This window comes from Anabrus simplex, chromosome 6 (assembly GCF_040414725.1).
Source record: "Anabrus simplex isolate iqAnaSimp1 chromosome 6, ASM4041472v1, whole genome shotgun sequence".
NCBI classification, from domain to species: Eukaryota; Metazoa; Arthropoda; class Insecta; order Orthoptera; family Tettigoniidae; genus Anabrus; species Anabrus simplex.
In genome coordinates, this window is record NC_090270.1 from 155,520,584 (window position 1) to 155,537,831 (window position 17,248).

The window sequence follows — 17,248 nt, forward strand, 5'->3', positions numbered from 1 at the left end:
GTAGATGGTACTATGATACTTGCTGACAATTTTGAAGACCTTTAATTTACAACATCAGCAAGGAGTTGGACATTAAAATAAACATCCAGAAAACAAAATTCATGGTAATTCAACTAGTAGTAGAAAATTACTAACACTGTTATAATTGTAGGCAGAAACACCATTGATAAGGTGTCATATCTCAAGACTAACAGAAGATGGAGTTCCAGTCGTAAAAATCAAATCAAAATCAGAATTGGCATTGTAAGGAGTATGTTTCTGAAATTTACGGTGCAGCTGTCGAAAGTTGTTGGTATGTCTTAAAATGTAGTAAATTGTGGCAAGCTATTGTGCAGTAAATAATATGATCTAGTTTATCTTATATAAACGTATATTCAGCAATCAAGTAAGTTAGGTACAGTTTATGGAACAATGCAAAAAGGTGAATATTGACATAAAACAAAGGAAGCTCTAAAACCGAACTTAAGTGTGTACTTTGCCCTTTGGTGACGTCATTCGGGAATCATTCATAGAATCTCTGGCAGAGTTGGATTGCTCTGTAGATATTTCTCACATAAAGTGTTATGGGTTACCAGCTCTGCTTTACGGTGTGGAAGGATGTATACTAAAAGTTTCATCAGTGAACTGATTGCAGGCCTGAAAAATGTGGATATATTGAAAAATATTCAGGATCCCATAAGTAGACTAAATCACCAATGAGGAGGTACTCCATTGTGCCAGGAAATCATGTGAAGTCATCACCCTTGCAAAATGCAGGAAAGCTGCATATTTTGATCACATCTTCCAAAATGACAAATATAGCCTGACGCAAATGAAAACATGGATGGGAGTGGAGAAGATTATCCTGGAGCAGAACCTCTGACAGTGGTTCGACACCAGGGTGTGACAACTTTTATTCGGAATAAATAAATGTGGCAACTTTGATTCGGAATAAATAAAATGAGAAAAAATTATTCTGTGAAGGTCACCGATCTTCTGTTTGGAAGAATTGTCAGTCAAGATTACACTGTGTATTTTAAGACACAATCTACATATCAAACATAAGAGATGCATGTATGTTTTGTTAAAGGACTAATTCACCAAATGAGTGTTAACCACAAAGATACGAACTGTTACTTATTGTATGATGGCACAAGATACATATTCATAGCTATTGCCATTACAGATCACTCATTTGTCATCATTGTCCCATCAAGCATCACCCACCACAGAGTCCAAGTAACACAGATTGATCTCCAGCCATTGTCTCATTTTAAGGCCAGGAACAAATAAACTTCTGGACCATTGTTTTTGTAACAGTGCATATTAGCACCTTGACTTTAGGCAGTTATTCACAAAGTTTTGAAATTCTACCTTTATTTATCAAGAATAAATAGTTCCTATAGAACTAAGAATTTCAACCAACTGTTTTTACTATAATGGTACATTACTTTAAGGAGGATGGCAGATTCATACATGCCTTTCTTGGCTCCATGATGATGTTGATGCCTTCTTTTCTGCTTTTTCAGCTCTGAGTAACATTGAAGTTGTAGTCCAGACAGGACTGTCTACTGCTGAAGGTCTTGCTGTAGACTGGATTGGAGAGAATTTGTATTGGGTTGAGAGTAACTTGGACCAGATTGAGGTAGCAAAGCTCAATGGCAGTTACCGACGCACTCTAATAGCTTCCGACCTTGAGTCTCCACGAGCCATTGCATTGGACCCTCGCTTTGGGCAAGTATTGGTTCATTTGATGTTAAGCATTTGCTTGTTATGTTTCCTTAGATTAAAACTAATTGATACCTTAAATATTACAGGCTACTTTTTTGGACAGACTGGGATGTTAACTCTCCACGCATAGAACGATGCAGTATGAGTGGTCAAAACCGAATGGTGGTAGTCCGTGTTGACAGACTCACTTATGGTGCCTGGCCAAATGGTCTGACTCTTGACTATGAACTGCAAAGAATTTACTGGATAGATGCCAAGTGAGTAGCTACTCTTCTAATTCCTAAACTAGGTACATTATTATGTTGGTGTTTCCATCCAGCAGGATAGAATCTACATCTACCTACATATATTTCAATGGTACATTTTTATTGTTCAGCAAATCTCTTATGCTATGTAATCTAAATTCAGAAAACTCCTCCCAGGTGATAGCTGTAAGCGCACATAGGAGTGTCCTAGTAGTTATTGCAGATGTCAGAATGAGAGCCTATGGTTTTATTAAAGACTACGAATAATACCAGAGATTTCTTCCAAACCTTTAATGAAAAGTTCAAAGGATACAAATTTCCAAGTATAAGCTTCAAAAATGAAAAACGCAAAAATGGACTGAATAAAAAAATTGCAATATATTAGCAAATGAGAAACTCTTCAACTGCCCACCTCCAACAAACAAACTAGAACTTCTGGCTTCTCCTATGAATAGATGTTGACTCCCATAGGGAATCTGAAATATTTGTCCTGAATGAGTAAATTTATAATACCAATATAAATGGTCCGTTATTGGACATTATAAATTTTCCTGCTAACTCATTCTTGGTTGCCAGCGTTTCGCCCTCGTGTGAGCCCACCCTAGCACACGAGGGCGAAACGCTGGCAACCAAGAATGAGTTAGCAGGAAAATTTATAATGTCCAATAACGGACCATTTATATTGGTATTCTCCTATAAACCCAGAAGAAGATATGCCAGCAAAAAAAAAAAAAAAAAAAAAAAAAAATCAAAGGAGCCCTAAGAAGTATCAAGAACATCTAAGCCAGTGGAGAAACTCAGTATCAGCAGAAATGTTGAAATGGGCTGAACCAAAAATCCTGGACGACCTGCACCATATTTTCCAGCAAATATGAGAGACAGAAAAGCTTCCAGATGAATTGAAAACAGCGCTGTTCCACCCTCTGCATAAGAAAAGGAAACAAACAAAATGTTAAGAACTACAGAGGCATGTTGCTACTCCCAGTCATTTACAAAATCCTCTCCAGGATACTTCTGAACAGAATTGAAGGAATCCTGGATAAGCAACTTGGAGAATACCAGGGGGTTCCAGAAAGGCTGTTCCTGTGCTGAACAAATCCTTAATTTGAAATCAGTAATTTGCCACAGAGTACTGAATGGCAAAAATTTAGTGGTTTCATTCATTGACTTCAAAAAAGCCTTTGACTCATTGGACAGACAGACCCTTGATAAGATCATCAGAGAATTTGGGATCAAAACCAAACTGGCAAACATCATCAGAGAAATCTTACAAAAAGAACTTCTAAGGTGAAATTCATGGAAGAATTGTCTCGGTCATTTGAAATTAAGACAGGTATGTTACAGGGTGATGGATTATCACCACTACTGTTCAACTGTGTCCTGGAGAAGATTGTGAGAATTTGGAATTCTGAACTTGAAAATCAACCCTGATCTGCTTAGGAAGAAAAGTGGGAGAAGACCAAGTTCATGATGAATGACTAATATGGACCACAGTTCCTTGAAACAGAGATTGGATGGATTCAGAGGGTTAAAAAGTTTAAATACCTCAGTGAAATTACACAAGAGAATGGACTAGAGAAAGCTGCTGTAAATGATCGTATCACAGAAATGGAGAGAGCTTAAAGACTAACTAAAAACATCTACAACAAGAAATACATCTCATGGAATGCCAAAATACGGCATTACAACACTGTAGTAAAAACAGAATGCCTGTATGCCATCAAATGCCTTGTGATGAATTACAAGTTGCAGAAGCTGGAGATCCTAGAAAGAAGAATACTATGGAAAATCTTGGGTCCAATCCAGACTGAAATTGGCTGGAAATTAGAGAACAACAATGAAGTCTACAAAAATGTGGAGAAAAATGCAGAGACCATGAAAAATAGGAGGTTATCATTCCTCAGACATTTGTATAGAATTGACAAAACCAGAGTAACCCAAAAGTTATTTGACTACCTGTGGAAAAAGAAGACAGCAACGGCATGAATTAAGGAAGTTTGTAAAGATCTAGAGAAGTCTAACATCCGGGAAGTTCAGATGTCAGATAGGAAAACCTTTTTGGACTGTAATTCGAGATTTGTAAGGGTTTCAAGTCGAAGGAACTGCAAAGACGGGAAGAGCCCGGGCGGATAAACAGAAGAAACAGCATAGCACCCGTATGAAGGAGTACTGGAGGACCCTAAATGCTCAGTTCACAAATAAAAATATTAAATTTTTAAAATTTATTGTGGCAAAGTAAGGGATGCACTCTCTTTCTTACACACTTAACCACACCGGACTGAGTGACTCAGATGGTTGAGGCGCTGGCCTTCTGACCCCAACTTGGCAGGTTTGATCCTGGCTCAGTCGATGGTTTTGAAAGTGGTCGAATACGTCAGCCCGGTAGATTTACTGGCATGTACAAGAAGTCCTGCAGGACCAAATTCCGGCATCTCAGCGTCTCTGAAAACCGTAAAAGTAGTTAGTGGGACGTAAAGCAAAATAACATTATTATTATTATTATTGTTGTTTTTGTTATTATTATTATTATTATTATTATTATTATTATTATTATTATTATTATTATTATTATTATTATTATAATACACTTAACCGGTTGGGAATACTGTTAAACTACTACTTTTAATTGATGCAAAAAATTGAAGACAATAAGATGAAAAAATATTAACAGTATTAATAAAATAATCAAACCTAGTAATGTCATATCATATAGCTTGGGAGAAATCACTACTCATCTATCAAGAAAGTTTAAGTGTCCCCATTTGACTTAGGCCCTGCTTATGCACACAAGATTGTCAAACACTGGATAAGTTCTAATGTTAACAATTTTAAAGAGTTGCAATATCATAACCTATAACAAATAACGCACATCAGGTCGGACGTTTTGTGGACCAACAAAGTAATAATTATGCCTAATCTCATTTGTTTTGAGAGTGAATCATGGTTTCATTTCTAAATGGTACAACATGTGCCAAATTTTAACAAAATGTTTTTTATGTTCAAACAACAAAAATGTTAAGTCATTTAGCAGTTTTAAAAGATTGTAAATGTCATTATACCTAGACCAACTAATAGACATCGCATTTCTGAATATTAGAATAAGTTTTAATTTTAAACTCAAGTAATTGCCATGTCACACCTTAATTATATGACATAATATATAAAAGATTTATATTTAATAGGGTTTTTTAAAGATTGTTATTGATAAGTATGTTAATGGCAAATCATATATGTAAGTTCTGGATCAATGAAATATATTATTAACAAAGGAACGTATGAAAAGAGGCATACAGATTAACACAACGCTAATAATGGAAATAAAAAAAGATTCGTCATAATAAAGACTCGAACCTATATAACTCGTATTAGGAAGCGAGCGTGTTAGCCATTACGCTACGAGAACGCTTGAGGTATTACATAAAATCAGCTTCATGGTCCGTATCGCACTTCGTATCGACTAGGTGGAAAATAAATAAATACTTAATTGTGAACGCTTGAGGTAGTTAGGATACATACATCAAGTTATACCTCGTGTCTGAAAACTGAAAAAGTAGAAAATGAAAGCTCATTTGAAATGATTTCCAAATAGATTTTGATTTTATTTTCTTTACGAAAGCTAGACGTATAAAATGTGTTCCCTAAGCTACCGATGCAAGAGGCTGGTGTGACCGTTGCAACTCAAGGGAAGCAATAATGTTCAAGATCCTGCAATATAATATTGGTCAGTGATACAGTATCATGCGTTTTCAGTATACTAAGCTAATTTAAGTTGAATGTCACCAGAAATAGAGCTAATAATGTTCAACTCTCAAAACTTGCCCGGCAGGTAAACTCTTATCGGGCCCTCAAAGTGACCGATAAATTACGCGCCGGGTAACTACGATTTATGCTGCCGATAACGCTACCTGGGGGTGGTTGAACGGAAACATCCTTTTATGCAAAGGGCAAGTTACGCGCTACTTTACCGGTAGGTGGTAGAACCGGCCCTAAGTTAATGAAAACTATCCACACGTTCTAGCTGGTGGTCTCCTAGTTTTACACTTGCTGGACACCCTTCTCTGTTGACTGCCATCACCACTGTCTTGGTCTCGCTGATGTTGAGGTTATATTTCTGGAACTGGGATTTCCATACATTGAGTCTGGTCTGTACATTCTCTTCTCTTTCACCCCAGATCATGATATCATCAGCAAAGGCCTCTGCATTCAGTTCACCTAACTTTTCCTTGACGTTCTTCATTATATTGTCCATAACAGTGATGAACAGTAGTGGCGACAGTGCACTTCCTTGCTGAACTCCACTCTTGGTCTCAAACCATGATGATTGACCTTCCCCAGTTTGTGCACAGGTAGTACAGTCTTTGTACAACATTTGAATTTTCCTTACCAGTCCTCCAGGCACATTTTTTTTCTTCAGACACTCCCAGATCTTATCTCTTATAACACTATCATAGGCCTTTTCTATATCCAGGAATACAATGACCAGGTTCTTGCCGTTCTCCCAATACTTTTCCATCAGCATGCGAGTGCTAAAATTAGATCCATTGTTGATCTGTTACCGTACTTCTGAATCCATATTGCTCCTCCTCTAACTGTGGTTCAATGATGGTTCTCAGTCTCCTTTCTGTGTTCTTCTCTAGAATTTTTTGCCCATGAGGCAGCAGTGTTATTCCTCTAATTGGCGGGTTTCCGTCTGCTGCCTTTCTTAAACAGGGGAGTTATAACGCCCTTACTCCAATCTGCAGGTATTTTGTTGTCTGTCCATATGGCATTTAGTACTCTGTGCAGTCATTGTATACCGTGGATGCCTGCTGCCTTTATCATGTCCGCATTCACTTCATCTGCACCTGAAGATTTTTCTTTAGGCATAGATTTTAAGGCTGTCTCAGTTTCTCTCCAGATGATGGGAGGTTTCTCATTGTAGGCTTGGATTTCCAGCTCTGTATTGTGTTCTTGAACTTGTCTATTCAGTAGGTGGTCGAAATGATTCTTCAGGACATCTCTCATGTCACATTCTGTCCTAAGCAGACTTCTATTTTCACGTTCAAGTGTCTTTATGGTATTCATTGGTTTCCTTTTACCTCTGATAACACTATACAGTAGTTTCTTATTGCCTCTGCTGTCTTCCTCCAGTTTCTGAGTGAATATATTCCATGTCTTGGTCATTTCTTCTCTAACTGTTCTTTTAACATCCAGTTTCTTGTTTCGGTACAATTATTTGAGGTTTCTGATCTTTGCCTCGTCTCTAATAAAATCTGGTTTATTTTTCTCTCTATCCCTTTCTTTCCACAAGAGATTTCTTTTCCTGATTGCTGCTCTCACTCTTTCATTCCACCAAGGTGTTTCCTTCTCCCTTTTTTTCATACTTGTCTTTCCACAAACTTCAGTTGCTTCCTTAACCAATGTGTCCCTTAGTCTGGTCCATTTTGCTTCTCCATTTTTCCTTTCATCTCTTGTAACAGGGTTTTTATCATCATCATCATCATCTGTTTATCCTCCAGGGTCGGCTTTTCCCTCGGACACAGCGAGGGATCCCACCTCTGCCACCTCAAGGGCAGTGTCCTGCAGCTGCAGACTCTTGGTCGGGGATACAGCTGGGGAGAATGACCAGTACCTTGCCCAGGCGGCCTCACCTGCTATGCTGAACAGGGGCCTTGTGGAGGGATGGGAAGATTGGAAGGGATAGGCAAGGAAGAGGGAAGGAAGCGGCCGTGGCCTTATGTTAGGTACCATCCCGGCATTCGCCTGGAGGAGAAGTGGGAAACCACGGAAAACCACTTCCAGGATGGCTGAGGTGGGAATCGAACCCACCTCTACTCAGTTGACCTCCTGAGGCTGAGTGGACCCTGTTCCAGCCCTCATACCACTTTTCAAATTTCGTGGCAGAGCCAGGAATCGAACCCGGGCCTCCGAGGGTGGCAGCTAATCACGCTAACCACTACACCACAGAGGCGGACAACAGGGTTTTCATCCAGTTCTGAAACTCAGTTCTCTTATCTGTTTTCTGGAGTTCCCATACTTTGATTTTTGGCATTTTCCTGTTCTGTACTTATGGCACATAGCAGTTTTCCAGGTCCGCTACTAATAGACGGGGGCCGATGACCTTCGATGTTAGGCCCCTTAAAACAACAAGCAAGCACTAATAGACGGTGGGCACTGTCAAGACTCTCGTTGGGTATTATTCTGACATTTGTTACCATTCTGCTCCTTTCTTCATCTGAGATGACATAATCAATTACAGTCTTTTGTAGTCCATCCCTACTGTATTATGTTATCTCTTCTTAAACCAACTATTTTTCACCACCAACCCATTCCTCATACAGAAGTCAAAGAGATGTTCACCTTCTAAATTTCTTCCACCATATCGTGAGGTCCCATTACGTTCTCATATCCTGTTCTATCTGTCCCAATCAGTGCATTCAGATCTCCTATAATGATTACTCTCTCTTTACTAATAACTTTTCCAAATCATCAAGAAACTGGTTCTTGTCCTCTTGACAACATCCAGATTGAGGTGCATACATACACCTGTACCAAAGTTAGTTTTTCTTTCCCTAAATGCACAGTCACCTTTATTATTCTCTCACTAACATACTGACATACTGAATGTCAGTGACTCCTTCTAGATCTTTACTCGTGATGAAACCAACACCATTCCTCATCTCTTTGTCTTTTTTTTTTTTTCTAGTGGCTTTACGTCGCACCGACACAGATAGGTCTTATGGCGACGATCTTTGTCATTTCCATGCCAATACAGTGTATACTGTTTTTTTTTTTTTTTCCTTAATTTCTTTCCCTCTCCATTTGGTTTCACTCAGCCCCAATATCATTGATTTCCTCCTTTCCATGAGGTCTACTAGTTCTTCACATTTTCCTGTGAGACTGAGTAAGTTGATGGTCCCAATCAGTGTTAGTCTCCTCCGGGATTTTTGCATTTTCGCAAGACCCTGTCTATCATAAGACCATAAACCATCCTCCCTGACATGAGTCTGCTCATGCTGGCCTCTTAATTTAGTTGATAAATGCATTCTGGGGCTCTTATGTGTTTTGAAAGCAACTACAAATAAGCTCTTTTTCTGGCTTGCTAGGCCTAATGTAATTGAGGAATTTCTTTTGGGGTTTACTCCTTTAGCCTTTGATGATCCCTCCTCATCCCACAAGGCAGTGGGTTCCATCTGTACTACCCCCAGATGAATGGGTTGCTTCCTCTACCAGCTCCACCGTAACGAATCATATAGTCCGCTTTTGCTGCCGTTGAGGTCTTCACTCGTTACCCTGAGCTGAGACCCTTGACCAGATGTTACGCTCATGGAGAAATGTATGTCCTAAATACCTAAAAAATTCCCTTATAGGTATTTTGATTATGTCCATTATTTATGAACGATGTGCATAAATGTGTCATCACAAGAAACATATCACCATTTTGAAGAAAATTGTTATTTCAGTTAAAAGATAATGAATTAGAAATTTGGGAAGTTGAACGTGTTCACAGAACATATTTTTATATTTTTAAAAATGTATTACAGACCATAAAATTTGTAGGAAAAAATATTTCTGTGAATATTAAAAACTTTTCTGTGTATTATTCAGAAAGTTTTTCTTTTTCCCCCTCAGTGTTACCCATAGGTTGAAAGCTTTAATTCTGAAATACCTTGCTAACATGCTTTTAACCAACAAATATTTTACTTCAAGGTCAGATTCTATTCATACGACTACCTATGATGGATTGGAACATCATGAAGTAATGCGTGACCATGAGACATTATCTCATCCATTTGCCATTGCACTGTTTGAGAACTATGTTTACTGGACAGACTGGAGGACTAACGCTGTGATCAGGGCCAATAAGTGGAATGGCTCAGATGTGAGTGTGATTCAGCGAACATTGACTCAACCATTTGACATCCAAATCATGCATCCTAGTCGCCAGCCAAGAGGTAGGTGTGTGGGAAATATATGTATATATTTTTACCGTATTTTGTGCCCAAGAGCATTGATTCATATGTATTTCATGATTGGAATGAGAAGCTGATTTTCTCTCTCTCTCTCTCTCTCAAAGGAAATATCAATATAGGTGAAAGGAACCAAGTGAATTGGCTGTGTAGTAAGGGTTACATGACTGTAAAGATGGTTGTCTATAATTTCCCATGTTCACACCAGGCAAATACTGGGGCAGGACTTAACTTAATTAAGGCCATGGCTGCTTTCTTCCATGTCCTAGCCCTTTATTGTGCCATCAACACTGAACATCTGTCTTAAGCTAGTGCAACTTAAACCACTAACACTTTAAAGGAAAGATAGTCCTGAGTCTACGGCATAAGACAACAGACTTGAACTGAAACACAATGATGATGATGAATATATGTATATATGACTGTGTGTTGCCAATATGAAATGAGCTGCCTTCAATAACACTTTTTATAGCCAAGATCATGGACATCTACCTCACAATTGCCATTTTCCAGTGAGGGTTAACGTTGAAAAGTTATAGCACTTCTGATTTTGGCCCTGAATTTTGAGTAGTCAACATTTACATTGTTAATTACCCCCATTGTATTGCTTAACTGAAATAAGATTTTCAATACAATCCTGACAGTTGCATAAGGAGGAACTTAAAATCAGAATTACAATGAAGATCATTCCAAATTTTCACCCACCCTTTGAAATATGGCATATTTGTATTACTTTTGTTCATAATTTTTGAGATTTAGATAGCCTTCCCTTGACTAGTAAGTTTGGGACTTCTAAAATCAGAGGTCTTGAAGTGCTTAGCACATATTTTTTGAGATTAGTACACCTTAACAGGCCAATGTGTTTTAAAAATCTCACCCAGATCTGATCTCCGACAATCGTTGATCCACATGTCACAGCTGCAAGTAGGATTAGAAAATGATTGCAGGGCAGAATGACTCAGACAGTTGAGGCACTGGCCTTCTGACCCCAACTTGTCAGGTTCAAGCCTGGCTCAGTCTGGTGGTATTTGAAGGTGCTCAAATACGTCACCCTTGTGTTGGTAGATTTCCTGGCACGTAAAAGAACTCCTGTGGGATTAAATTCCAGCACTTAGGCATCTCCAAAAACCATAAAAATAGTTAGTGGGACGTAAAGCCAATAACATTATTTTTAGAACACGATTCCACTTAATCTTTATGGAATGAAGCCTTCAACACTTAGAGGGTATAGATCTGTGCTACAAATATTTGTCATCCGCTGCAATCAATTATTCATCTTTGTAATTACACCTCTAAATTTCATGACTATTGAACAAAACATGATACTGTGATCACCCAAAACGAACACTAATATTACTTACGCCTTTATCTCAAGAAATTGAAATGAAGAAACTATCATGTTGTCATTCATAGTTTGGGAAGTAAAATACTGCACATACTTTTCCATTTATTATTGAAATGAATGAAAACCTACAACCTATTTTCCAGTTACTGACTGGGTCAGGGATGTAATGAATGAAGTAGATGTAGACTATTAGTACGATGGGGTCGCCACTCCCAAAGTGATTTATTAATGGCTGATAGATGCTATGAAATGAGAATGGAGAGTGTTGCTGGAATGATGACAGGGAAAACCGGAGTACCTGGAGAAAAACCTGTCCCGCCTCTTCTTTGTCCAGCACAAATCTCACATGGAGTGACCAGGATTTGAACCATGGTATCCAGCGGTGAGAGGCCGACGCTCTGCCATCTGAGCCATGGAGGCTCCTCCATTTATTATTATTATTATTATTATTATTATTATTATTATTATTATTATTATTAATTTAGAGGGATCTGGATGCTCACGATCATCAATAAAGAGAAACAAAAAAGGAAGAAGTCTGACAGGGTACAAGCACAATGCTGCACTGAAGTAACGCAAGAGCAATTTTGGGGAAGAGATACATGTCGTGGGGAAAGGGTGTGTGGTTTTCAGTGGGTAAGAATTCCACACATTTATGGAGTGCAAACTCTTCACAAGTGTCTCATACAAGATTTTCCACACTTCCTTATTAAAACAAAAAAACAGAAACTCACTCACTCACTCACTCGTAGAGGCGCGCGGCTGGAAGCTTGCATCCGGGAGATAGTAGGTTCGAATCCCACTATCGGCAGCCCTGAAAATGGTTTTCCGTGGTTTCCCATTTTCACACCAGGCAAATGCTGGGGCTGTACCTTAATTAAGGCCACGGCCGCTTCCTTCCAACTCCTAGGCCTTTCCTATCCCATCGTCGCCATAAGACCTATCTGTGTCGGTGCGACATAAAGCCCCTAGCAAAAAAAAAAAACTCACTCACTCATTCACTCACTCACTCACCAAAAGTCATGATGCTTGTTCTGAAAAGGTCTCGTTTCTCGTTTCTGCATGTCATCTGTTCATAGGCCCATTTCTTCAAGGTCTTTCTTGACATTAACATACCAGGGAATTTCAGTTTTTAGTTTTGAGTTAAAATTGTTAAAAGTGTATTGTGTCCATTGAGAGTCGTTCATCCACCGTAGGTGACCATAGAAGCGAGCCCTGCATTTGCGCATTGTGTCCATGATATTCTCTATCGTAGAGTAGATTATTATTTATTTATTTATTTATTCATTGGGCTGATGTCCTTAGATGTTAGGCTCCTTTAAACAACAAGCATGATAATCATTTATTTATTTTACATAATACTTCCTCTCGTGCAGAGGCTTCCTTGCGACAAAGTAGCCTATATTTTACATTAACTTTTAGGAAAGAAATAGATACTCTTAAAAAATTTAAATGGTAATGTAATTGTAACAGTGATTTCGTAGAATTATTAATGAACCCCTTAGTGCAATGATGGCAATTTCCCCTAACATTGTAACTGGCAGAGACATCTGTTTCCAAAAATTGGCAGCATATAACGAGAATTTTTCCCCTTCCTCCAATCTTCAGATCCACTGTGTCGATTTCCTCTAGCTATTACTTATCTCTGTAGTAAGGAATTGTTGGTAAGTAAGTATTCCTTTTCTTGAGGTTGATATCTAAGGGTTGCAACATGTCTTTCAAAGCAGACAGTTGAGTCAATGATGTAACCTCTCTTCTTATTTTTGAAGGCAATGATGTAGATCCTTCTGTGACTTCCATTGTCTGCTAAGCCATGACTCTTCAAATACCTGGAAACCATAGTCTTTCACCATTGTCGCAATTAACGTGCAGATGTTATGATGACATGTATTCCTTAAACTTCACCATGAGGGAAAGATTCTAGAACATGCGCAAGAGTTTCAATCTCCTTCGGACATTGCCTGCAAAGAGAATCATTCGGAGATCTTCCTGGCACCGACCTAACTTCAGAAATGCTTGCTGTCATCTTAATTGTCTCACACCATTTACTACATGACAAGCCTTGATGGTCTTGAAACCAGGAGTTGACAGGAGCATTCATAATCAATTTTGGCGAACTATGGTTCACGTAAATAACTCTTCAGGATTTTAGTTTTCTTTGGCACCAGTATTAGTTCATTCTCTTGCTTAAAGCTTCTTTCTTTTCAGCCATCTAATGTTGTTTCTTCTTGATCGCTCTTTCTGACTCTAGGAAACCCTGAAATGTATCTTGTTTCTGAAAGTGGTTCTGTTGTGGATGTCTTGATCCATGATGGTTATTTTTTGCAGATCCGTCTTGGTGTTAACAAATTATATGTCATAAGAGTTGCCTTTCCTATTGGGTTTGTTGAAATGATTCAAGTCTGTCGTCGGGCTTTCTTGATATATGTCCAAAGAATTTAACCCTTCATTTGTGTATTGTATCTGAAATCCTGCTGCATGTTTTATGTACTTCTTGGTATAAACATACACCTTTTCCTTTCTGTGTCAAGTCATACCATCCACTGAATGCCCTTTCTCTTAGTGCTGTTCTCACTTTTCTGGCGTCAGTTATTTCTAAGCAAGGATGTTGCAAATTGTCAGATGGAGGGACATCGAGGGATTGTAGTGAGGGAGGGACATTGAAGGATTGTAGTGAGAGAGATTTCTTCTGTCAGATTGCTTGTAGCATGGATGTATTCATCACCTGAGCTTAATAGTACCTTACAGATGTTAATGTTCTGAAGATATGCTTTCCAAGTGACACAGAAGAGTACCTATCCCTTATATGTTTTCTCAGTGTAGACCTATCTGTCAGGATGTCTGCAGGTAGAATTTCCTTAAGAACACTTTGCATTAGCATATCTGTATCTGCAAGGAACATTTTTGGAATTTTCTATGGTTTGTTAGCTTGGAATGGGTATGTGAGAGATGTGCATATAACTGTGTTCATAATTATAAATTTCTGTTATAGTGGAGAAGAAATCAATTTCTCAATTTTGTTTTATAATTTTTAAATAGCTGTGTGTAGGTTGGAATATTAATTCATTCGAAAAGTTGACTCCCAGATAGCGGATTATTTCTCCATGTTGCAAACTTTATATATAATAGCTCTTGAATTCAGTTGGGTCTTTGATTAATTTTCCTTGTTCGCTGCAGATTGCCGTGGATTTCATTGGGTTAATATAAAGCTCCATTTCGTGAAATTTCTCTGTGACTATTTTAGAGAGCTCAGGTTGCTGCTGTTCAACTATTGCCTATGACAACCAAGTCATCAGCAAAACCCATGATCGTTAAAGTGGAAGATGTGGTACTAAAGAATATGCATAGTGGCTTGTGAGATAGTCTTATTTAATTCGTCTAAAAGATGATCTATTGTTAAATTGTAGAGACAGAGAGAAAGAGGTGAGCCCTGTAAAACACCCCATTTTAGACTTACGGTTACAGTTACAATTTCTATTTTGGTAATGTTTCCTGTTTAGAGAATACCTATTAATTACTTCAATTTGTCAGGAATTCCTAATGTATTCTAGGTCTCTTGTAAATGATGATGCCCAACATTGTCAAACACTTTCTGACATATAGAAAAATCACTGTTATATCAGTTTCATTCGGCTTTGCGGAATTTAAAACCGAATTGAGAGTAGAGGTGTTGATGTGAGTACCAGGTGAAGATGTAAATCCCCATTGTTGTGGATTAAAAGCAACGTATGCTCTTAGGCGTTTATCAAGAGCTCATTCGATTACCCTCCTAACAATAGAAAAGATTGTGATTGGTCTCCAGTTTGCAATGTCATCAATGTCATCTGTTTGAGAACGTTTCTTGCCTTTCTAAAATATGGTGGTACCTGTTCTGTTTGAAGCATACAAGTGGCTATTGTTGCAATTATCTTGGAAGCTATGTCTTTTTTTCACTTTTTATAGCTCTAACAATGACATGATCGGGTCCAGGTGAAGTGTCTACCGCGATTCTAATTGTTGCAAGCTTCATTTCATCTTTAGATATAACACTATTAAACATGTCATTGTGAACCGTTTGTAGAGCTTTACCAACTTTTGGGGATAATTTTCTCACACTGGATTATTTTCATGTCCTAATGTTTCATGAAAATGGCCATATACAGGTTGAGAATTAATCAGACATCTTTCATTGTTTTCATGAAGGACTGTTCTAACTGCTTTCCTATGTTGATTGTGGTACTGAACTTGTGTAAATTGATATAAATATTTACTCCGTTTTTTTTCTCTATCCCCATTAGCCATACTTTGGAGATTTGAACTTGTTTATATCCTTTTTCCATATTAACATAAGATTTTTTTATGCTCCTCATAAAATTTTCTTGCTGGGTGCTTCAGCTGTAGCAAAAAATCAATAGTAGTGAATAGAAACTTTACAAAGTCTTCTAGAAATAAGAAAAATTCTGAATCATTGATGTCACTTTGTATTTTTCCCTTCCAGAACACCATTTGCTCTTGGCAGTACGAGTTACAGTGTGATTTACTGTTTAATTTTGTTTCTGGCTCAATGCCCTTTTTCTGAAGATGTTCCTAAATTTACTTCAGCACTTACTTAGTGCTTTGATGCCTCAGATATCTGTCTATTCACTAACAGTGTTCGGTGCTCATTCGGATGTGCTTTTGAGAAATGCATATTGACCCCTCGAGTGGACTTAGAGTTGCCCGCAATGATTATATACAGGCTGAGAGTAATTACTTTTGTCATTAGCTAAAATATTACTTCTGTTTGAGTCATACATCTCACTACATGAATTGTCAACAGAGCTAGATAAACTTCAGTTAACCTCGCTTTGTGATCACCAGCTGACCATCGAGTGCTATGGTAACGCAGCACTGTAAGTAAATAAACAAACAAATATGGCTTCCCAGACTGAAGATGTATACACGTTCAACTCGAATAGATTATATCACAAAATAGGCTAATGAAAACACAGATAACATACATAGTATTGTATAAAAATCTATGTACATAACCACAATCACAATCCTATTATGCTGAAAAATACATCACTTAATTACTCTGTAAAGATGAAATGCAATATTCTTGGCTAATAAATTCTCGGTTATTATTATTATTATTATTATTATTATTATTATTATTATTATTATTATTATTATTATTATTATTATTATTATTATTATTATTATTATTATTATTATTATTATTATTTCGGACAACTATAGACCACAAGAATTAAACAACCTTCAAAGAGAAAGTGAACAAGGAACAACTCAAGTTGTCCAATGTATTTAATAATAATAATGAATTATTTTGGGATGATTTAAGGGGTGTTTAATGAGCATTAGTGAATAACTGAATTATATAATTTAATGGTGTTTGAATTGTTGCATTTTACTGATCTGTGGTGTAATTTAGTATAGTGAAGAGTGGGTAATCTTTTAGGTGTGTGTGATCGTTGAAGTTTTTGTTATGTCATGCTCTGGTAATATCATTGGCTTTTGTGTAATGGACCAAAACTTCAGTTCTTCACAATACCAAATCACACATCATTAAAGTACAACAATTCAAACTCCATTAAATTATAATTCATTAATTCAGTAATGCTCATTAAATATCCTCCAAATCATTCCAACACAGTTTAAAATACAACAACAAGAACAACAGTTCTGCAAAAGCTGATGACACATTGCACTCCCAGCTAGACCAGTGTAGATGGAGGAAGCACAGGAGTACTTCATAAATATAAGTTATAAAATTTCAACTGTTATTAGAAGGGTGTAAATAGGATTTTACCATAAATGGTTTTACACTTTTTAATAATATTCATCAATAGAAATAAATCCATAAAAGATTTTTTAAATATTTATATTTATTAAAAATGTATGATTTGATAGAGTCAGATGATGTTCTTTTAAGAACACAACATGCCATTCTCTGTTCAATTAAATTATTTTTTTCCCAGGTGTAAGCTGCTGTTAAATGTTTTCTTTTTAAGGTATTT

General features: G+C 37.4%; 1 protein-coding gene across 1 annotated transcript in view; it reads left to right on the top strand.

The window, feature by feature from the left end:
- LRP1 (LDL receptor protein 1) overlaps positions 1–17,248 on the top strand; it is a 744,558-nt gene that overhangs the window by 178,293 nt on the left and 549,017 nt on the right. Inside the window, exons 22-25 of the mRNA XM_068228249.1 lie at positions 1,509–1,713; positions 1,797–1,967; positions 9,645–9,889; positions 10,080–10,082. Coding sequence (XP_068084350.1) covers positions 1,509–1,713; positions 1,797–1,967; positions 9,645–9,889; positions 10,080–10,082 — 624 coding nt within the window. The remainder of the gene's footprint in view (positions 1–1,508; positions 1,714–1,796; positions 1,968–9,644; positions 9,890–10,079; positions 10,083–17,248) is intronic.